The sequence below is a fragment of the Mastigoproctus giganteus genome, chromosome 9 (assembly GCF_048544385.1).
Source record: "Mastigoproctus giganteus isolate SK-2022 chromosome 9, ASM4854438v1, whole genome shotgun sequence".
NCBI lineage: Eukaryota > Metazoa > Arthropoda > Arachnida > Uropygi > Thelyphonidae > Mastigoproctus > Mastigoproctus giganteus.
Window position 1 is genome coordinate 178,819,938 of NC_143583.1, and position 24,796 is coordinate 178,844,733.

Sequence of the window (24,796 nt, forward strand, 5' to 3'; positions counted from 1 at the left end):
TCAAAAATTCAAACAGTCAAATATTAAGAAGTCATTAACATGAGAAGCTAAGCAAATATGAATTAGAACAATATATATATATACAAAAAAAAAAAAAAAAAAAAAAAAAAAACTGTGCTAATGCTTCCCATTACCACAATTATCATATGATAATGTGTGTGTTTCTATTAGTGAAGACGACTTCAAATGTTTGAACAGCAAACCTTTTCTATTTGTACAAACTAGAAATGAAAATTTTGAGCTTGCATGTTAGTATCTTGTCTTGCAAATCAGTTCCTTCTTGGTTTTTAAATTTCCACAATAACTTTATTAAAACATAGACAGTAATGCTTTTTACTAAAAACTAAACAAAAATAGTAAAGTGGTAAATTTTAACAGTTATCTCTGAACAGATTGTCAATTGACTTAACTGATTAAAATAAAATGTCATGAAAATGTTAATTAAATGAAAAACCTAATTTATTAAGAGGAATATTTGGTTCATTTCACAATATCTTTGTCCTTCATTATATTTGGTAAAGGAATAAGTTATTATCCAAAATATTACTTTAGAGGATTTTTAAAACAATTCTTCTAAACTTTGTTAAAAGTATTTTAAAGTTCCTATTGCTATCTTAAATAGCTTAGCTACTAACATAAATTAGATAAAAATCATTGATATAATATAAAAAAATACATATTCTCAATAGAGAAGGTAAAAATTCTTAGTTTATTTCCTTGAATTTTATTTAGCAGAAGAACTTCATTAAAAACCAAGATGCTTAATATTAGCTCTCAAACATATTTTTTAAAATGCTAGAAATATTCTTCTTTATTCCTGATAAGAAATGATGTTATTTATTATAAATGATTATTATAAGACACGCTGCTGTTTGTAGTGAGATAATGAAAATAAATATTTACATACAAGGCTATTGTTAATACCTGTGAATTACTCATGATAGGCAATTATGAAATATCCCCTATATAGATAGTTGGTATAGTTTCATAGTAGCTAAAGTAACTCACCATTTACATTTAGCAAATATTTACTCAGTAATTTCTTCTTAATGGGGTAACAAAATAGCACACTTAATATACAACTGCCAAACAAATGCATGAATACCAGGAAGTTCATTAGTCATGGGTGCTAGACTGAATTTAAATGTTCAGCTGTGACCACACTATTTACAAATATTACAAATACAAATAACTTAATGGAGTTCTAAACTGTTGTTTGCAAAAATGATGTGCTGCACCATCCTCTTACATTCTCGACACACATTCATTGGCAGGCCATCATGGGAAACCTCTCTCTCTTCACTAATTGTCTTCCACTTCATTAACTGTGGTTTACGGAAAGGGGCCCATCTTACTTTGCCTGAATCTTCTCTGCAAATAATATGGATGGATTTAGAGTGCTGAATTCCTGATTTATAGGATTTTGGTGGTACAATATCAGGTGGTGAAAACTTGGACTTTCGTGTGGCAATTTTAGCTCCATTCACAGGGCTACAATAAAACAATAGTAAATGTTTTAAGGTTATATTTCAATGCAGACATTGAAATAATTTTAAAACTGTAAAATTTCTGAACTCTATTTCTAGCTTTGATACACTTTGGTCCCACTAACAGAGACTGATTTTTGGTCTTCACAGCTTGTGCTCATATACAAAGAAAGTGCATCACCTAGGAATTTCACATTTCTAACCCTTTTTCGCGATGGCATTACATTAATGACTAGCATTATCACAAATAAAAATATAAACAAAAGATATTTGTTAATAGTTAAGGCAAAGCTTATTAGTATTTGACAGGTGCTCTCAAAATATTCCAAAATGAGCATTTGCAACCTTTATACAATAGTTTTGGTAAACATGACAATTATGGCTGAAATTTTATCAGAAGCCCTCAGTTTGCTTTAGTTTATCATTTTAAATGGAAAACAAAATGAAAAGTCCACCAGGTGCAAACTAATGGAACCGCCTCTGGTCCTGATGACAGCAGCACACTGTCAAGGCATTGACAAGATCAATTTCTGAAGATAATCAGCTGACGGTTCTTGGTTCCAAACACGAATTTGATCTTTGGTTTCTTTCTGGAAACTGCAGATGCCGCACGATGCATGCCAACAGTTCTCTATAGGATTCAGGTCCGAGCTCTTTCCTGGCCAGCTAAGAGTTGTAATGGACCGTTCTTCCAACCAGTTTTTCACCTGTAAGAAATGCAAACACATTACTGTCGAACCTCTAATGCAGAAATGAAGCTAAAGTAACTACAGAAGTGCCTACTTACACTTTTCGCCTGATGACAAGGAGCAGAGTTGCCCTGAAAGATTCAGTTACTTGGCAGGTTGAAATGGTCTCCAATGGCTGGCAGCAATTGGCCTTCTAATACAGCCAGGTATCCATTGGCATTTACGGAACCTTTTATAAACTGCAGGTGACCTACTCTGCGATACAAAATGCACCCCTATATCATTTGGCTGGTAGGGAATTTCACTGTACACACCATCAGTCTGGATGGTATGCTTCACCACATCTACAGCAAATCATTTGTCTCTCATTGGAGCCCTGCAGTTTGAATTTCTTCTCATCCGAGAAAATAACTGATTTCCACTGCTCAGGGGTCCATTTTACATGCTCCTTACACCAAATTAATCAGGCCTTTTTTTTTTTTTTTTTTTTTTTTGTGTGAGGAGGGGCTTCTTATGATGACAGGCTACAAGTCCATTTTTGAAGAGGCATCTTCTGACTGTTACTGCACTTGCTACCACTCCTGTATGTTCTTCCCATTCTCTTTTCAGCTCAGACGAAGAAGCTTTATGGTTTTTAAGGCACAAGCGCTTCAAAACGCGGTCCCTCCTGTTTTGGCATAGACACTCGTCTGCGTCCAGTTACTTTTTTCCTATCAGCAGAACCAGTATTCTTGAGTTTGGAAAAAAATCTACTCACTGTTGACTGATTACAAGACACTCTATAAGCAATATGATGGGAAGAACATCTTTCCTCACGTTAGTTTGTTATTTGGTTTTTAGGAGCATTAGCAACTAAGGCCATATTGCTCTGGGAATATGCGGTGGTCATTCCCTGACCTTTCCGCATCCTCCGTATTTGGTGGTGACGGGCTCGAACCCCGGTCTAATCAAGAAGCGTGTGCTACGCACTGCTGCTGCTCCTTCCCGCCTGGGTACGGAGGCACCCTCCTTCCTCACGTAAAGCAACAATAGCACTCTTTCTTCATGGCGTCAACTGCACATAACTTGCCATCCTAACACAAGCAAGGAATGACTGCAATTCTTGTAGTGCGTGCTTATATAGCTGAAAGTAACAGCTTATGAATTATTACATCATCACCTATGCATGTCAATCTTATCTGATGCAATATGTAGGAAATATTGCCATATATTGACGTTATTTGGACAACAATTGCAATTCTAAGTGGTGATGCACTTTCTTTGACCACCAGTGTATCTACGAGTCAACCTAAATTGCTAATATTGTTTTAATAAAAATAGCATCACTAGAAAGGCATATCTGCTATTTATTTAAAAATCAAGACAGTAATTGCCTTAATGATGGTACTTTAACTTTAAAATAAACAGTGGTTCAATCTTTTTGGTGACACTATTTATATTAAAACAATATTAAAAATTAAGTTGAGTTGTAGAAAATCTTTAATGCAAGCACATGTGCCAAACCTTGAAGGTTGAAAGTCAGTCTCTGTCACTGGAGGGATAAAAGCGTCCCAAAGATAGAAACTGAATTTAAAAATGTACATAATTTTCAAAAAAATAAGTGATCTTATGAAAATTTAATAATCACTAAAACAAAAATTTGTTTTAGTGATTATTAAATTTTCATAAGATCACTTATTTTTTTTTAAATTATGTACATTTTTAAATTCAGTTTCTATCTTTGGGTTGCTTACTAAATTTAAAAAACAAGTTTTTTTTAAAATAATAAACTTCATATATATTACAACAATAATCTCATTTCAGTATTAGCCAAATGAGATCAAAATGAGCTCTAAAATTTAAATGAAATGGCTGTTAATTATAATTTTTTCCTAATTAATCCATTTGTTTCTATTAATAAAATATCATATCAATTGAAACAATCCAGTCATTCCCATTTACTAATATCAAACTATTTCTTAATACCCCTAAGTAGCGAACATATGAAGCAATGAATATTTCCCTAGAAAACGCCTGGAATAAACAGAAAGCACACTGACACACAGGATTCAACTCTGAGATGCTGTGGAAGTGCCCATGAACAATACCAACAGACAAGCGAATTGCTGCAATATATCTCTCAATATGTTGTCCTTCATGTCCTCAATAGTTGTAAGATTTATTTCCGAACACTTCCTCATTTAGCTATCCTTACAAAAAAAAAAAAAGTGGAGTGGTTAAATCTGGTGACCTGAGCAGCCACAATGGTTTGCAGGTTTCTCAGAACATGTCTAGAATTTTATCCAGTGAATTGTGGTGGTGTTTCAAAATACATTCAACCAATTGAAATACATTCTTGGTGTTGTGTGCAACTGAAGTCTTTGAGTGACTGCACCCATGTACAAATTATGCCACTTTAAAATCTAAAAAGATGCAGACATGCATAATGCATTTACAAATATCAAAGTACAGTTGTAAATGATTTGTTTTTACCTAGCAGTGCTGGTAGTAGTACACAAAATGTACTAAATAAAAATGGTGGCAAGTCACCAGACAGGTGCCCAATTTCTTTTTATTTTTTGGAATGTTTTGGGTATTTTTGAATTTTTCTGAAACAGTACCAATATCTCATCTTTTCCTAATGGATTGCACTACTTATTGTATGTATCCTTTTTAAGTTTTAATGAAAATATTAAAAATTTTAAAACATGCTATGTGTTTTACACCTTTTATTTAAAATAATTATTAGTTCTGATGAAAATTACAAAAAAAAAAAAAAAAAAAAACCACATTTTGGACATTAAACACCAGTCACTTATCTCTTCCATTTTCCAGTTTAAAAGTAAAAAAAAACCTCTTTAAGTGCACAAAATTTGAAACATGTGCATATATTTCTGCTTGTTATGGTCATAAAAACTATTCAAAACAAGTAAAACTTTTTTTAAAACACAACATTGGAGCATATTCTTTGCAACCTCACACTGACATACAATATTGATAAAGGTGGAGGACATATTGAACAATATTGTGGCATGAATTTTCCAAAGCTACTAAATAGAGTTCAAGTGTTAATTTCTGTTTATAAACAATATTTTATGTTCTTCAGATGAATAAGATGGCATGATGAATAAGAAAATAACCTTAGTTGCATGGGATAATGAGTCTAATTTTAGTCCCTAAAATTAGAGACTCATAACATGAATCAATAGAATATTTCTCATTAATTTATCTTTAAGGTTAATGCAACTATGAACTGTACAGAAAGGAAAAAATATCTTGTTAGTATTTATTTATTTTAAAAAAAATATTTTCCAGGCACACAGGGTATACTTTCTCATCTAACTTTGGAAACTTCTGTTATCATGCCCACCAATAAATTAAAAAAATTTTAAATAAAAAACGTTAGGACAATATTATTCAGTAGTTTATCTTTCGAGGCTGAAAGCTATATGCATTTTTCAGTAAATAACAAAATATTAAATGTCTAATACAGTAGAATCACAGTTATCTGAAAATCCTCTTCTATTTTTTCCTTAATCTCAAAAAAACTGGCACATTTAATTAAAATAAATAAAACTATTATATGAATATAATAAAATCATGAGCTTACTTATATAAAGCATTATGAATTAAAGAAGAGTTAATTTAAAAAGGCATGCTTGTAATACCACCCAAACTGATATGAGGTATACAAAATTTACCATTTATGTAACAGTGATTTTTTTTTTTTTTTTTGATTTGGTAGTTGTTGGCACATCGGCTTGTGTGGCCATATTGCGCCTCCCAAGGTTTTTGCAGTACTTTGATCCAAGCCCGAGGCGGGAATCGAACCCGCGACCTTTGGGTTGCCGGGTAGGTACTTTACCCACTCGGCTAGCCTGGTCGGCGAGTAACAGTGAATTCTGTAGCCTTTATGCATAATGTCAGTGTGGTTGGTATTATATGGACATGTATTTATCATCATTTATGTAATGGTGAATTTTGCAGCTTTGAAACTAAAAATTTATATCATAATCAATTTCTAGATTTTTTTAAAAACAGAATTTTTATGCATCACATCAGTGTAGTTGGTGTCATACAGAAGTGGCACGGTCTAACATCAACCTGTCGCTGACCTTTGCAGTTTTGCCGTTAGGTCATTGTTTGACCATTTTGATGTCAGTCCTGGTACACTTTAATAATGGCGACTCTCGAACACCCCACCAATTCAGCAGTTTGGGAAATCGAGACACCAGCTCGTCGAGCTCCCACAATCTGTCCTTTCATCATCATCATCAGCCATTTTCAATCCACTGCAGGATTAAGGCCTCTCCAGCAACTTTCCAGTTCCTTCTGTTTTGAGCACTGGCCATCCATTTACTACCACAAACTCACGAATTTCATCTATCCATCTCCGCCTTTGTCTTCCAGGTTTTCTTCTAGCTCCTCTTGGGTACTATTCTGTTATTTTCTTAGTCCATCTGCCATCATGTCTTTGAGTTATGTGTCCTGCCCAAGACCATTTTAATTCTTTAGTTTTGATAAGAATGTCCTTTACTTGAGTTTGCTGCCTAATCCATGTGTTTCTCTTCTTATCTAACAGTCTGATTCCCAATATAATTCATTCCATTCTTCGCTGTGTAGTTCTCAGCTCCTCTTCCATTCTTTTGGTGAGTGCCCAAGTTTCACTTCCATAAGTCATGGTGGGGAGTATACATTGGTTCATTATTTTACATTTCAGACAAACTGGGATATTGCTCTTCAGTATGTAACTATATTTCCTGAATGCTATCCATCCAAAATTTATTCTTCTCTTGACTTCCAGCCATTTATCATTATTACAGCTAATAACTTGTCTCAGATAAGTATATGACTCCACCTTTTCAATTACTGCTCCTTCAATCATTATTTCCCTTTCTGTGGCATACTTGTTCATCATTACTTTTGTTTTAGCCATATTCATCTTTAGTCCAAAATCCTTACTAACTGTGCATAACTGATTTAAAATTTTCCTCTAATTCTTTGGGATCGTGGCTTATGACCACAATGTCATCTGCAAATCGTAAATGGTTTAGGTACTCTCCGTTCACATTGATCCTTTCTGCGACCAGTCTAATCTTCTGAAAGCTTCCTCAAGGGCAGCAGTAAACAGCTTCGGAGATATTGTGCCTCGAACTCCTTTCTTGATTTTAAATTTCCTACTGTCTTTGTCTAGTCTAATAAAAGAGGTAGCACTCTCATATATTTTCTTCAAAATCATAATATATGGGGTATCTATGCCTTGTCTTTCCAGTGCCCGAAACATTGCCTTATACTGTATGGAGTCAAAGGCCTTTTCATAATCCACAAATGCCAGGCATAATGGTGTTTTATATTCATTTGCTTTCTCCATTAGCTGTGATATTACGTGAAAGTGATCCATAGTTGAGAATCCTGTCCTAAAGCCAGCTTGCTCTTTTGGTTGATTCTCATCAAGTATTCTTTCTAATCTGTTAGTAATGACCCTTGTGAACAAGTTGTAGATGTGGGATAACAAGCTAATTGGTCTATAATTTCCAATTTCTGATTTATCTCCTTTCTTATGCAGCAAAAATATGATTGCATTATTCCACTGCTTAGGCGTCACACCTTTTCTAATGCACTTTGTGAAGAGCCTTGACAGTTTTTGTGTTATGTCTCTTCCTCCCAATTTTAACAACTCTACAGTAACTTCATCTTCCCCCGGGGCTTTCTGATTCTTCATTTTCTTCAATGCATGTTCTACCTCATCAGGAAGAATATCGGGTATGTCGCATGTGTTGCTACTTTGCAATCCATCTTCCTCACTGCTGGCATCATTCCCTCGCTCCTTGTATAATTCTCTATAGTAGTCTTCTGCTATTTGAATTATGCCTTCTCTGCTGTTTATAAGTACACCATCGCTATTCTTCAACATGGGTTCCACCACTTCAAGCCTCCAATATTCTATTGGAGGCTTGAAGTGGTGAACCCATGTTTAGTCTCTAGATCTTAGTTCCGGTCAACCCTTCCCTATCTCTTCCATTATGCAGTATGATTGATGACTTTTGAGGTTATGATGAACATCGTGGCGAGATCCAATATTCCTTGCATTTCGAGGGTACAGCTCTAAAACGGTGTTCGCAGGCTGGCTGCTAGTTAGTACACCGGACCGAATCTATTGGTAACTCTCTAGGAGGCTTCCGGATCAGCTAGTGTATAATCTTGCTACCTCTACTCTGCCAGATAGTGACTGGAGGGAGTCCGAGTATTGTGTATGCAGGGAGCATTGTCGAGGCCACATTATGTCAAGGATCTGTGTATATTCTTACCACGTGTATGCCATATCCAAAATTTCATTACTTCACACAGCATGTCCCACCCACTTTTTTTTACTATTGAATACACCATGAATTGTCAAACTAATAGAGCAAGCTTATCTGTGAAACGATCTAAACCTCCCAAGCACTTCCTAATTCATTTCACAAATAGACGTGGTCTCAATTCTAATCTCAACGGTGTCCATTTCCACTTGCAGTCTGCCAAACCCCATGTACTTTTTCTGACAGAATCTCAATTATCAGTTGATTCAACTACTGTCCTTTATCAAAGTTTAATAAATCCTTCCTTTTACCCATCATGTTCTTAATTTTACTACCTACTGAACTACTGATACCTTATCTATGCTATGTAGGTCGACTAACTGCACGCACTCTTACCTCATTGTAACTCCCAAGTCCCTTTCTTTCACTACTGACTTTAGTTCACCTCAACCAAGTGTATAAGTTATTTTGAGGTTGCTGTTCCCCAGGTGTAAGACCTTGTGTTTTGCTGAATTAAAGCATAGCTGCCACTTTTCTGACCATCCCTGAAGTCTATCTAGGTCATTCTGAAGAAGCACTGCTTGGCTGCGATTATTAACTACTCTACTGATATTTACGTCATCTGCAAATTTAGATATCATGCCGTCTATTCCTTCATCAATGTCATTTAAGAAAATCAAAGACAGCAGTGGTCCCAATATTGATCCTTGGGGAACCCCACTTCTTACATTAACCCATTATGAAGAATAACCATTTATCACAACCCTGGAGTCATCTACCCAGTCTTTTCTCACAGATACGTGGAGCTTCTTAGTTTTTTTTTTAACACACCCTGTTCTTTAAATTTTTATTTGTATAATAGACCCTTGATTTAACTTTCCACAAGCAGAAGTTCCCTGTATGTTCATTAAACTCTAATATATTCTTTGGACATTTTAATGTCAATGAACATAACTAAAGAAAAAGCATGAACTGCATAGCTGTTGGTTGTTTTTTTAACTATCCAGGTTACCATTTTTAATAGATGAGGAAGCTGTTTCTTCATTAATCATTCATTAAGCAGAAATGAAGCCAGACATACACCATAAAAATCAATAACCCATGAAGCATTTAATGCTCTTCATATCATTGATATGTTTGAAGAAGAAACAGTCTCCTTGGGGGGGGTGCATGACAGTGCAAAATACTGACAATTATTTTCAAGCTGTACAAGCATACATACAGCATTTGAAGTTTATTTAAAATATATACATTTGAAAGTTGATATTATGTCATAATATATACTTAATATGTAAATGATAAATACAAATTACTTAATTTTCTCTCAAATGTTTTCCTACTTCCCTTTTATACTGTAAATAGAGTGTATTTAAAATTATCTTAAAATGAAAAAATTAACTATCGGTGGGGGGAGGGTATTGTGTATTCAAAAAATGATAGCATTTTATAAGAATAAACACAACAGTACAATTATGTAAAAAAAAAATTCTTGAAGTTAGAGCTATGAAATAACTGGAATTCTACTGTATATTTTAGTTCAGTGATAATTATTCCTTTAAAATTTCTTTACTAGAAAGCAGATATTTCAGTATTCCCTCCATATGGTAATATATCTAGTGCCCTTCAACATTTGTAACTACCTTGGGAAAGAAAATCTGTCAGCAAATCTTTGCAGATAGTTACTGAATGGCTTTTCTTCTTCTGGAGGGCTTGTTGTAGAGCTTGGACTGAGCATATGGACTGGGATAGCTGCAAAGTGGCCAATAGGGACATATATCTGAAATATAACCAAACAGTTCAATAAATGCAGTTCAAAAAACACAGTTCAAAACAAATGCAAAAATAAAACAAATCAAAGAAACTATCTTTTAATTGCTAGTAGTCACCAATAAGCTCTGAACATTTTGATTATTTTTGTCACTTCAAAGGCTGACTATTAAGTAACATAATAATAAAATGACAAAGAAATTGCTGTATGCAATGTGACAATAAAGTTCTTAGATTGGAAGTAGAAAAATACTTTTACTAGATGATTATTTAAAGAAGATTGTATTTAAATAGGAATCTTCCACAGTTATATATCAATTCCACTGCTTGAGCAGGTCATGGAAACATTTCTAAAAATCTATGTCTAAGATGCTATTAGCAGAGCTTTGTTTAAACTATAGCAACCAAGGCACCAGCTTTTACATATAAAGTTGGAAGGAACATAAGGGTTTAAAAATATAATGATGTAATTCATAAGATATATTTTTTGGGGAGGGGAAAACACTTCTGAATAACAGCTTTGGGCACACTTAATATATTAGTTGTTTCCAGTGCAGAAATACCTCATCCAGGCTCTGGAAATTTGCACTGTTCAGTGAATGTCTGAGGTGCCAAAGTAATATCTTTTCATCATGTTAGGGGTGTTCACAAATGCATAAGTACACATTAGCTTTGGCATATCCATCCATAGGTAACAACTTGATTTCCAATGACTGTATATATGTGAGCCCTTAAATGTGGCTCTTTTATGTAACATTTTATTATTATTATTAGCCATATCGTGCAAGGAAGCCTGAGGCTTATGCTGCACCAGCCAAAAAAAAATTCTAAATTACCCTGAGAGAGAGAGAGAGAGAGAGAGAGAGAGAGAGAGAGAGAGAGAGAGAGAGAGAGAGAGAGAGAGAGAGAGAGAGAGAGAGAACACAAGAGTCAGAAGTAGAAAGGAATCACCAAGAAAAAGAAGAATGATGATATTCAGCTCAGGACCCTGGGTGTGCCAAGCCCATATTCACCATATGTAAACCCCTGGGGTTCTTTTTGCTGAGCCATTCCAAATTTCATTAAAATCAGACAGATAGAAATCCAACTTTTTTAAATATATCTTTGGTTATTCCTTTATTTTTCAAACAATGCAATAGTCAAATGGTTAATGTATTAGTGTTAATTGCCAATACATAAAGGCAGTTCTAAGAGTGAATGGGAAATTACTGACCAGTCAGTCTAACTTCAGTAATAGGGAAAATCATGGAATTCAGGATCATTTAGATAGAAATGGAATTCTGAAGGATAACACAGCATGGTTTTTTAAAGGGATGTTTAAAAAATCTGGTTAGCTATTTTGACAGGATCACTCAGGAGCTGGATTTAGGGAATAATAATTTTGATATTGTTTATTTAGATTTCAGCAAAGCATTTGATTCAGTCCCACATGAGTGGTTACTTTATAAGCTGGAACAGTGTGGAATCACAAGGAAAAACCTTAGATGGATAGTAGGATGGCTTCAGGGTTGTGATAAATGGTTATTCTTCATATTGGGTTAATGTAAGAAGTGGGGTTCCCCAAGGATCAGCATTGTGACCACTGTTGTTTTTGATTTTCTTAAATGACATTGATGAAGGAATAGACGGCATGATGTCTAAATTTGCAGATGACATAAATATCAGTAGAGTAGTTAATAATCGCAGCCAAGCAGAGCTTCTTCAGAATGACCTAGACAGACTTCAGGGATGGTCAGAAAAGTGGCAGCTATGCTTTAATTCAGCAAAACACAAGGTCTTACACCTGGGGAACAGCAACCTCAAAATAACTTATACACTTGGTGGAGGTGAACTAAAGTCAGTAGTGAAAGAAAGGGACTTGGGAGTTACAATATGGTTAGACACACGAAGTTCTCCAAACACTGTAGAGAGGTTGTAAGGAAAGCCCACGGTGTCCTATTGATGATTTGTCAAACATTTGCTAGCAAAGATAAGGACGTCATAATCCCATTATACACTGAGTGATCACTGAATTATGAGCACTTATCTAATACTTTGTAGGTCCTCCTTTTACCCTCAGTACAACAGCTATCTGACATAGCATTGATTTAACAAGATGTTGGAAGTGTTTGGGAGGTATGGCCAACCAGGCTGTGTGTAATGCGGTCAGCAATGCAGGTATGGAGGTGGTTGGTGTATTCAGATGCCTTATATGCCTTTCCATAGTGTCACACAAGTGCTCTATAAGATTGATATTGGGGGAGTTCGGAGGCCAATCGATATGCTGGAAGTCAGAACTGTGTTCCTCAAACCATTCCTGCAACACCAAGTGCCCAATGGCTCGGCACATTATCACCTTGGAGGACACCATCGCCATTCTGGAAAAAGTGTAACTTAGCTGGGTGTACACAGTCAGCAAGCAGTTGACGATAGCGGAGACCAGTGATACGTTGTTCCACATACATTAGGTGTCCAAGTTCCTACCAGTGAAACATGCCCCACACCATACAACTGCCTCCACCGGCCTGCACTTTCGATATCATGCATGATGGATGAAGAGCCTCATGTTGTTGACGCCAAATCCGTACACGACCATCCATGGTGTGGAGTAAATAATGTGAATCATCCAACCAGCACACCTTCTTCCAGTCTTCTAATGTCCAACTTGCATGCTTTTTGCACCAGGCGAGTCTTTTACGCCGATGAACCTTGGTTAGGAGAGGATGCCATAGGGGTTTTCTGCTGGTATAGCCCATATGTGCGAGCGTGTGATGCACGGTCATGCCAGATATTGTTCCGGTTGGCCCATGTTGTATTGGGTAGTCAACAGTGCTGCACCTGTTTGCATCATTGGACCCGGTGCTCACCTCTAACATCAACCTGTCGCTGACCTTTGCAGTTTTGCTGTTGGGTCATTGTTTGACCATTTTGATGTCAGTCCTGGTACACTTTAATAATGGCGGCTCTCGAACACCCCACCAATTCAGCCGTTTGGGAAATCGAGACACCAGCTCGTCAAGCTCCCACAATCTATCCTTTATCAAAGTTCAATAAATTCTTCCTTTTACCCATCATGCTCGGAATTTTACTGCCTACTGAAACCTTATCTATGCTACATAGGTCGACTAACTGTGCGCACTCTTACCTCATGTGGTCAACGGGTCGCATTCAAGTTTTCATAGGGGTGGTCATAATTCAGTGATCACTCAGTATATAAGGCTAGTGTTAGACCACACTTGGAATACTGTATTACACTTAAAAAAAAAGACAAGCTTCTTGAAAGGGTCCAAAGATGGGTAATATGCCTGGTGAGATAGGCAAAATGGGTAATATGCCTGGTGAGATAGGCTTCCTTGCATTATATATGGCCATATTAATAATAATATTCCAAACAAGACATTCTTATCCGGATTAGCATTAGCATTTAGCATTAGTAGAGGCATTTGATGCAAGAAAGCAAGCTTATGCAGCATCAGCCAAAAAAAAAAAAAAAAAAAAAAAAACCACTTCCACTTCACCCCTCCGTTCATTCAAAATACCTGTCCAGCTGAGCCTTAAACTTATTTAGGCTATCAACCTCCACCACAAGGGATGGAAGTCTGTTCCACCAACCAACCACCCGCTGGCTAAAGGCAAATTTCCGCACGTCTATCCTACATCTGTCTTTCCTCAATTTGAATTTATGCCCTCTCAGGTGATTATTCTGAGCTAGAGGAAGAATCCCATCAGCATTGAGCATGCTTAAACCATTCAAGGCTTTATACACCTCTATCGGATCACCTCGCTGGTGCCTAGTCTCCAGACACTGTAATTTGCAAAACTTAAGCCGTTCTTCGTAAGAGCACCCCTTTGTTCCATTCACTAATCTTGTTGCCCTTCTCTGTACTCGTTCCAGCAGCTCTACATCCTTCTTGAAATGAGGCCTCCAGACCTGTATACAGTACTCTAGGTGTGGCCTGACCATCGCCTTATACAATGGAATAATCACCTCCTTATCCCTGCTGGAAAAATTCCTGTATATCATTGACAATACTCCATGAGCTACTCTTGCAGCCCGTCTGCACTGCTCAGAGAACTTCATATCTGCCTGCACAACCACCCCCAAGTCCCTTTCATTCTCTACCACTGTCAGTGTTGTACCACAGAGTTGATACGTTGCTCTGGGGTTGCTGTTTCCCATGTGTAGTACTTTACATTTGTCAATGTTAAACTTCATTTGCCACCTCTCAGCCCATCTGCTCAACCTTTCCAGATCCTGTTGCAGCAGCATAGTGTCAGTAGTGTCCTTGACAACCCTGCCAACCTTTGTATCGTCTGCAAACTTGGACATTAATCCCGATATACCATCATCAATATCATTTATAAATACAGAAAACAATAATGGACCCAACACTGAGCCCTGAGGGACTCCACTAATAACATCAGTCCACGATGAGCAGTGTCCATTGATTACCACTCTCTGTCTTCTCCCCCTCAACTACCCCTTTATCCATAGCAGTAATTTGCCTCCAATGTCACACTGCTCCAATTTGTGTAGCAGTCTTCCATGTGCAACAGTATCAAAAGCCTTTCTAAGATCCAAGTATATAATATCAAAGTTATTCCCTGCATCCAGTTCTTTTGTGACTGCATCATAGTATCCAATCAAGTTGGTCAGGCAAGACTTCCCCTTAACAAAACCATGCTGTGTCTGAGCTATAACTGAAGTCTTGTCTAAATGATCCTGCAGTGCTTCTTTAACCAGTGCCTCCATTAATTTTCCTGGAACAGAAGTTAAGCTCACAGGTCTATAATTACTTGTGTCAGCCTTTGATCCTTCTTTGTGAATTGGGGTCACATTTGCACATTTCCAGTCTATGGGTACCTCCCCTGAGTCCAAGGAAGCTCTCATAATTATGGCTAAGGGTTTGCTTACTTCCTTTGCTGCCTCCTTTAATATAACTGGATAGATCCCATCCACCCCGGGTGCCTTTCTTGTGTTTATCTTCAACAGTTTCTCCTCCACTTTACTCCCAGTTATTTCAAGATTCTGTAACTTACTGCTAGAGTTGAATACACCTCTGGCATTCCCCTCGCTGAATAACTCCTCATGTGTGAATGTCGATGCAAAATATTCATTTAGTTTGTTAGCTACCTGAGCAGGATCATCAACACTTGACCCATCAATATCAAGTGGACCAATCTGATTCATCCCTCTCCTTCTAGAGTTTACATAAGTAAAGAACTCTTTGCTGTTTTTCTTTGCATCCCTTGCCAAGGATTTCTCGTAATCTGCCTTCGCCTGCCTAACCTCCTTTGTAACTTGGTTGCATATCAACTTGTATCTATCATAGGCTTCTGTGTCATGTGTTAATTTGTAAGTATCCCATGCATTTTTCTTCTCTGCCATATGCCTCATTAGTTCATCTGACATCCATTTTGGCCTAAACCTTGAACAATATTTCTTAGTTGGTATGTAAAGCCTAGTAGCTTCCAAGATAAGTTCTTTGAATGCTTCCCATTTTGAATTTGCTGTTGGTAACATCATCAGTTGGTCCCACTGTATAGAATTTAAATACTGTCTCAGTCCATCGTAGTCGCCTTTACGGAAGCAATAACCCTTCCCTTTACCCCTAATGGTAGTTACCTCTTTGAGTAAATCCCACTTCAGCACACTGTGATCACTGCCACCTAGTGGTTCATTTATCTGCAGATTCTTAATGCATGAAGAATCACTGCTGATAATCAAATCAAGAGTATTGCTCCCTCTAGTTGCCTCCCGAACATGCTGATGTAGAAAACAATCATCCAATAAATCCACAAAAGCCCTGCTAGTGTGTGAGTATCCAGCCCCCAAATTCCAGTCAATATCTGGGAAATTAAAATCTCCCATTATAAGACACTCTGATTTACTGGCCCATTCTATTTCCCTGTACAGTTCCTTATTATACTCATCAGAGTCATTAGGCCTATAGCACACTCCTACTCTCAATTTTGATCTCCCAATGTTTATGTCACACCAAACTGACTCCACACTGCACTGTCCAGCGATGTCGACTGGCTTCACTTCCTTGGTTTTTATGTGTTTCTTAACTAATAGCATAACACCTCCCCCCTTCCTATCCTGTCTATCCTTTCTGTAGACGTTATACTCCCCAAATTGCAGTTCCGCATCCCTTATATCTGTGTGACACCACGTCTCTGATATCCCAACAATATCTGCCTTCGATGTTTTGAGCAATACCTCAAATTCATCAAATTTATTTACTAAACTCCTAGCATTGGTGTACACGCAAGTATACCTGCACCTGTTTCTATTCTTAGCGACCCTAACACAACCCATGTGTTTACTTGTACCACAATGGCTCCCAGCAGTCTCTGAAATACCATGCATCTTGTTTTTCAGGCTTCTGCTCATTCTAATAGAAGCAGTGCAAGAATCTCTTTCACCTCTGCCAGTGGCTACTGTCAATCTATTGGTCTTTGTCTGCCCCCAAGCTAGCAGTTTTCCGACCCACCTAACACTGCCTCGATAGCATCAGCAAATATTCTTGCACCCTTTCTATTTAAGTGTATCCCATCCCTGTAGAAGCAATCTCTCCTGTTAACAAGTACAGTCCAGGCTGAAAAAAATTCTACCCCTTGAGCCTTGCACAATCTTTCCAGGGCCGAATTGATCGACAAGGCTCTCATCATATACTCCCTCCTATCGTGTCTGGGCAGAATTGCAGACACTTTCAAATTCAACCCTAATTCTCGGCTTTTGTTCAACAGTGACCTGTACTTGTTAAGTAATTCTGCCGGTCTCCTACTCTTAATATTATTAGTGCCAACGTGTACAACTATATCACCTTTTGTGCCCTTAAAAGATGATATTCGCTCTACAACGTCATCAACCTTTGCCCCTGGATATCTGGCAAAATAAAATTAATGAGACGAAAAATCAGTGCTTTGTGAAATAGTATAAGTAGTAGTACTGCAAAGCTTTTGAACCCTGAATATCACTGCACTTACTACACTCTATGGATCCCTATCCATAAATGACTGAATATGAAGGACTATACACGCTTAACTGGAGGATGCAATGAATTTCATAAAAAGAACTGAGCACAAACACTTCCCCCTTTGTTTATTAAATATGAACAAGAACTTGTAATTAAGAACTTAAATAAGCAAATTACAAGCTTGAAATAAGCTTGTAATTTGCTTATTTATTATAATACTTATTAAGGTGTATAAAGTGTTACAACAGTTCATTTCTTGATGGATATCAGCTGCAAAGAAAATATCTCATTGATTACCGACTTTAATAACAATAAACAAAGTTTTAGAAATGCTTTTTGCCATTAAGAAAAGGCTCACAGGTGCAAGTAAACTCATATTTACTTGCACTTGAGTGTAACATATATTGTTAAAGTTCATAATTTTATTTTGATGATAAGCATTTGTGAACTATATTTGTGACAATACAAATCTTTACAATATAATCTATAGATTTGTATCTTTAACTGAAAATACCAACTGTTTCTTTAGATATTGTGTTTGATGCTTTTGGATTAGACATTATTAGAAAAGAATGTTCATTAAATATTTATTTGATGAATACTTAATGAATATTATGAAAAACACATGGCTACGCAGTTCTTATGTTTGTTTAAAAATAGTGTTCTTTAAAAATAGTATTATGATTGTTTGAAAGTAGTGCAATACTAAGGAATCAATTGCAAAATAATTGTGCAAGCTCAGTAATAGCATTTGGGGAATATATTTTTATATAAAAACAATAATAATAAAACGAACAGAATATGTTATATAGTTGAACCTTCTGAATCTGGTAATCCATTGTCTGTCATCAGGATTACTTAGACTGGCAGGTAATGGGAATTACTGGGCAGGACTTTTGCCTAGTAATTCCCAATAAATTTGATCCTGTTTCAATCACTTATGTTATGCCTATTAGTTTATGACTTAAAATTTGCTGTTGGCTCCTGTGAAAATTGCCATCCACCTTACTTTACTTCAGCCACTCTGCCCTTCTGGCACCACCCATTTTCCAGCTATTTTTGGAAAATGGTTGAATCTAGTAAACCACCAAAGAATCAGAAATTTTAATTTTTAGAGTTGACCATTTGTCTAAGCAGTATCAAAACTGACTACACAGTGTCAAGTTTCACTTCAGACACACAAGTTTTTACTGAACTCTAACCACATTGATAAATTTATCTAGATCACCATGGGATTGTCTACTGATATCTGTGAACAAGGCAGGGCCGGATTTATGTATAAGCAAAATAAGTAGTAGCTTAGGGGCCCCGGAAAAAATCCCATAATTTCCCACGAAAAGATGTCGATTACTTTAGATTTTATTTGGAAAAATTACAAGACTTAGCTCCCGACATAACAATTTGGTGGTAGCTTAGCATCTAAAACAAAAAGTAACTAGAAATGCCACTGATCCGTGGCTGCATGGAAAGGTTTGGTAGTGTCCTTGTGGCGCTACTAGGAACTGCTATAGTTAAGGCAGGTTGCCAGTCACCTATGTTAGTTTCTCGTTGAGTTTTATAACCTAACTAACAGCTTGTCTGTTATAATTTATGGACGTCTTTGCATCTGAATTTATTTACATTTCTATCAAATACATTGAAACAGGTTAGTTTCTTTTCTTTATTATATCTTAGTATCTGATGTTCATAAACTATGTCATAAATAAAACAAGCCTAATCATTGTTTAGTATTAATCTACAGTATCTAATATCTCGTTTTGTAAACAACAGAATATACAATAATTTTAATATACTGATTGATAGAGTTTTTTCCAAGTATAATATATTGAAATACTGCAATTTCCATTATTTTAACGATATAAATGTTGTATAAATTGACTAATTTTATTCCATAAAATTAACTTAAATATTCTGTTTAATAACATGAACTATTTATTTTACTTCACATCTACCTAAACATGTCTGTTAACCTTGTATTCTATCTCATTTATATTATTAATAAGTTCTTATCAAGTAAGTAATTTACAATATTAGTTACATTTCAAAGATTAAAGACTTATTTATTCACATTAATGATGATTCTAAATTAAAAATTCACTATCGAGAAGCGATTTATAAATAGATTTATTCAAAACTTTTAATTACTTTTTAATTAAAAAAATAAAAGTAATTCAAATGTTAATTTTAAAATTAATGTATTAATGTGTGAAATACTTCAATTAATTAAATACGTTATATTCGATTTGATAAACAGATTAAAAATGAAGAGGAAGAAAAATGGAAGAAGAAAAGGGATGAAGAAGAATGAATGAACAAACTTCCTAAAATTACCAGTTTTTTTCCGGAAGAAAGTCTAAATGAAGATATCTTGTCAGATATTAACGCTGATATCAGTAATTCTTCTTCGGCAGATACAAGGCATTTTTCTAATAACGGTACCGAATCACCACATAAATATATGGCAAACGACGACTTAGATGTGACTGAAAATACCCAAGACTCTACTGAGACTGCTTCAGACAGCGAGAATTTTGAATCCAACATCGACAAGCAATATTGTAATATTAAATCTAATGACCTTGGTCTTTGCAATGAACTGTCTGAAACTGATATTGAGTTTTGGATAGAAAAGGGTCCGACAGACTGTGCGCATTGGGAGGGACCATTCGAGAAATCGCGACGAGTTTTTCAAAATACTACAAGGTATCGTACAAAGAATATTTTCGTTGGTACGAAGGCAAACGGAGAAACTTTCAACAGAACATGGCTCATATATTCTCCGACAACTGGTCACCTATATTGCTTTGTATGTAAATTATTCTTTCCGAATACGAGTTCATCAGCAGGGCTTGGATTTTACGATTGGCGGAATCCTAATGTCATTAGACACCATGAAAATTCAGAGCAGCATAGAAATGCCTTATTCACATTTTTATCTCGACAACAAAAAGCAGGCAGAAATATGATTAGAAAGGTCCCTTCTAATCATATTGAAAATGAAAAAAGCTACTGGAAAGAAGTTTTACGTAGAGTAATAGCTGTTATTTGTACATTATTGGAAAGAGGTCTAGCTTTTCGTGGCACCAGTGAAATGTTTGGATCACTTAATAATGGAAACTATCTCGGATTGTTAGAGTTAGTTGCTAGTTTTGATCCATTTCTCAAACATCACATCGAGAAGTATAATAATTGTGGGTCGGGAAACACGTCTTATTTATCCAAAAGCATTTGTGATGAAATCATCCATATTATGGCTCAAAAAGTTCGACAATCAATTTTGGAAAATACGAAACTAGCACGATACTTTAGTCTGTCGGTTGATTCAACACCAGATTTATCGCATGTCGATCAGCTGACAGTTATTATTCGATATGTGTCACCTGATAGTGGAAAGCCAGTTGAAAGATTTTTGACGTTTTTAGAATTACAAGGACACAGTAGGGAAATGTTGGCAAATACAACTTTAGAATATTTAGAAAAGTGTAGAATTGATTTTAACAATTGTAGAGGACAGTCTTACGACAATGCGGCCAACATGTCTGGACGTTACAAGGGTAAGCAGGCGAAACTATGCAAAATAAACGAATACGCAAGTTATATTCCATGCTCAGCTCATTCGTTGAATTTGGTTGGACGTGCTGCGGTTGATTCATACTTGGAAGCGGTGAACTTTTTCTCTACAGTTCAAGAAATTTACAAATTTTATTCAGATTCCACACATCGCTGGGCACTTCTAAAGAAATCTATAGGTTGCAAGGTGTTAAAGCTCAAACGACTTTCCGACACAAGATGGAATTGTCATTCTGAAGCTGTTTCAGCTATTGATCAAAGCTTAGAGGATATTGCTGATACGTTACGTAGCATTTCTGAAAATGAAGATGAGAAAGGAGAAATGCTACATGAAGCTGCATCTATAGCTGATAAAATGGAGACTTTGGAATTTGTTTTTACGTTGAAGCTCTGGAAATACATTTTAGATGAATTCCATAAAGTATCTAAATCTCTTCAAGATCCAATGACGTCCATCACTACATGTTCGAAACTGTACTCCGGAAAATGTCTCAGGAAAAATTAGTCGACTTAAGCATTCTGGGTATGGAACACGATAAGCTGCAAACTCTTTGCTTCAACGATATAATCGACCAATTTTCCACCGTCAAAAGTAGAAAAAAAATTTTATAATAATTTTGATGTGAATGAATGTATTTAAATCGGAAATATAATATATATTTTTAACTTTGTAAGTAAATTTTTTCTTTGTCGCATATGTATTTATATTAAGAGATAATAATAAGTGTATTTTTAGATTTTTTAAAATTAAACTTTGGGGGGGGGGGGCTCCAAAAAAAATTTGTGCTTAGGAGCCCCACAATACCTAAATCCAGCCCTGGAACAAGGTCAAGATTTTGCAACTTAATGGTAATTAGCGAAGTGTAAAGTGTGTTCTTATCAAATGGTACCAGGGGTTTTCCCTATCTCCGCAGAGGTAATTAGTAATAAGGGATTCAGAATTTTTTGTTTTCGGACTCATACATGAAGCATCAGACACAGAAACGTTCACTCATGTGTATTTTTCTCTATGCTGCTTAATACTTAACAAAGAAGTCTAGAGGACTGTGGCGATTCAAAATGCAAACACAGTCATTATCTACTATAGAAAATGTTGTATTATTAAACAGGAGATTTTTCAACAGATTTTATGAAATTACTATGAAACTTCTGGTGTTGGTTCATCAACTGGACATTTTGAAAGGGGAAATAATTTTATATATGTAAAAGCACTTGGCCTATTTTTGTCCACTTCTCGTCGTTTTGGCAAGCAGATTTTAAACTGCAGTGAATACCGCAATGGCCTTAGTACTCGCAACATTGTAACTGTAGTACAGTTACTGTATTATGAGTACAATACTGGTGTGCAAAACTTAAGGACCAAAACTATTTCTAAAGGTTACAACCACAACATCAAACGAAACAGCCTGCGACGATTTGCATAACTGTGGCCATTCAGTAGAAAGCTGGTGCACATGCAAAAATTTCAATCGTGATGACAGGGCTCACATAGCATTAGCATTAGCAGAGGCATTTGATGCAAGAAAGCAAGCTTATGCAGCATCAGCCAAAAAAAAAACCCACTTCCACTTCACCCCTCTGTTCGTTCAAAATACCTGTCCAGCTGAGCCTTAAACTTATTTAGGCTATCAACCTCCACCACAAGGGATGGAAGTCTGTTCCACCAACCAACCACCCGCTGGCTAAAGGCAAATTTCCGCACGTCTATCCTACATCTGCCTTTCCTCAATTTGAATTTATGCCCTCTCAGGTGATTCTTCCGAGCCAGAGGAAGAATCCCATCAGCATTGAGCATGCTTAAACCATTCAAGGCTTTATACACCTCTATCAGATCACCTCGCTGGTGCCTAGTCTCCAGACACTGTAATTTGCAAAACTTAAGCCTTTCTTCGTAAGAGCACCCCTTTGTTCCATTCACTAATCTTGTTGCCCTTCTCTGTACTCGTTCCAGCAGCTCTACATCCTTCTTGAAATGAGGCCTCCAGACCTGTATACAGTACTCTAGGTGTGGCCTGACCATTGCCTTATACAATGGAATAATCACCTCCTTATCCCTGCTGGAAAAATTCCTGTATATCATTGACAATACTCCATGAGCTACTCTTGCAGCCCGTCTGCACTGCTCAGAGAACTTCATATCTGCCTGCACAACCACCCCCAAGTCCATTTCATTCTCTACCACTGTCAGTGTAGTACCACAGAGTTGATACGTTGCTCTGGGGTTGCTGTTTCCCATATGTAGTACTTTACATTTGTCATAAACAGATAAAAGCAGCAGTTATGTGCAAATTACCGAATAGTGAGCCCAATTGTTACAGACATTCAATTGGCTTCATACAGTGCTACAGACAACGAAATGGCCAGTAGACAACATCTGGATGACTTTGCCCCAGGGTCGAACAATTGGCAAGCTCGAGGAAGGTCAAAGTGAGAGGAGTGTGGCTGCAGAGTTTGGTATCGCCCATAGCATCGTCTCACATGCGTGGTCGGCCTTCAGAACGACTGGTACAGCTGTTCGAAGGACCAGTGATAGTCATCCACGAAAAACAATGCCCAATGATGACTGCTATATACTCCTACAGGCCAACAGGAACCGACATCAGACAGTGGGATCCATTGCAAACCAGCTGCACAGGATGCAGGATAGTGCAGTTTACTGTGGCCAGGCGACTCCACAAAGGTGAACTGTTTGTCCGATGGCCAGTACACTGTGTCCCTTTAACACACCTGCCCATCGGAGACACCGTTTACAGTGGTGCATCAAACACAAGGACTGGACAGCAGCGCAATGGGGTAAAGTACTCTTTACTGATGAGAGTAGATTCAGTCTCAGCAGCAATTCTGGACATCAGCTAATCTGGCGAGAGGTTGGCACATGGTATCACCCCACAAACATCACTGAAAGGGATCGATATGGCTGTCGAGGTGTTCTCGTCTGGGGAGGCTTTATCTTGGATGGATGTACACAACTCCAGATACTGGAAGGCTGTACTGTAACCGATGCACGCTACTGTACTGAGGCAATCCTTCCCCATGTGCATCTGTTCCGAGGTGCCATTGGCCCCCGAGTTCATGTTTATGGATGATAATGCCACACCCCATCACACTGTAGCAGTTGATATGCTTTGGGAAAGTGAGGACATTGTTCGTATGAATTGGCCTGCCCATTTCCTCCGATCTAAATCCCATCAAACACATATGGGATGCTCTGGGGAGATGCCTAGTGGTACATCCACACTCACCAAAAAATGTTCACGTTCACCAGCTGAGATGCTGCTGACAGAGGAATGGATGATGTTACTGCAAGAACTTATCAACATTGTTCTATGTATGGACAGGCAGTGCAAAGCCTGCATCGACATTAGGGGTGGCCATATCTCCTACTGAGAACCACCTCTTCCCTTTGTTCCATCTTTGACAGTAATGCATCTGTATTATGGCTGCCAGTGCTATGTTGTCATTTTTGAATAAAGTCCCTCTGTACCGTTTTGTTTCCATTGTTGTGTCAGTGTTGTTTCCTTCATCATTTCTGTACCTCACAAGGTTCCTTTGGTATGCTTTTTCCATATCATGGCCACTCCTACGAGAAGCTACAGGTGAAAACCTGACTGGTCCTTAAGTTTTGCACATCAGTGTAGAAAAGCTAAAACAAAGTTAAACTATTGCAAGTAACAACAGTAGTACAGTGCGTAACTGTATTATGTACTATACTACTTTCAAACAAATTACATTGCCAGAAGGCTACTCTCCCACTTATTTAACCACTTTCCTGACATGTCCATAAAAATTCAGGCAGACACATTGGTCCAAAAATTGATTTGTCTGCATTTGACACTTATACAATAATTTTGTTTTGGTTTTATATGCAAATAAGCACTCATCTACATTAGCATTGTGTGATTTCTAAAATGATTTTTTTTAAATCATGATTTGGCTACTGTTCATATAGATCCAGATGGATCTATTTTCATCATTTTAATAACATGTGCTTTACATTTTGCATGAATGCATAGGGTAGGTATTCTTTGAATGGTGTTGGTATG

General features: G+C 36.9%; 1 protein-coding gene across 1 annotated transcript in view; it reads right to left on the reverse strand.

Annotated features, from left to right (window-relative positions):
* Positions 1-954: 954 nt before the first annotated feature.
* LOC150080911 (protein spire homolog 2-like) overlaps positions 955-24,796 on the reverse strand; it is a 220,854-nt gene continuing 197,012 nt past the window's right edge. The window contains exons 14-15 of the mRNA XM_090382155.1: positions 10,095-10,231; positions 955-1,491 (exon numbers count right to left, since the gene is read on the reverse strand). Of these exons, the coding sequence (XP_090238281.1) occupies positions 1,194-1,491; positions 10,095-10,231 (435 nt within the window). The 3' untranslated portion in view covers positions 955-1,193. The remainder of the gene's footprint in view (positions 1,492-10,094; positions 10,232-24,796) is intronic.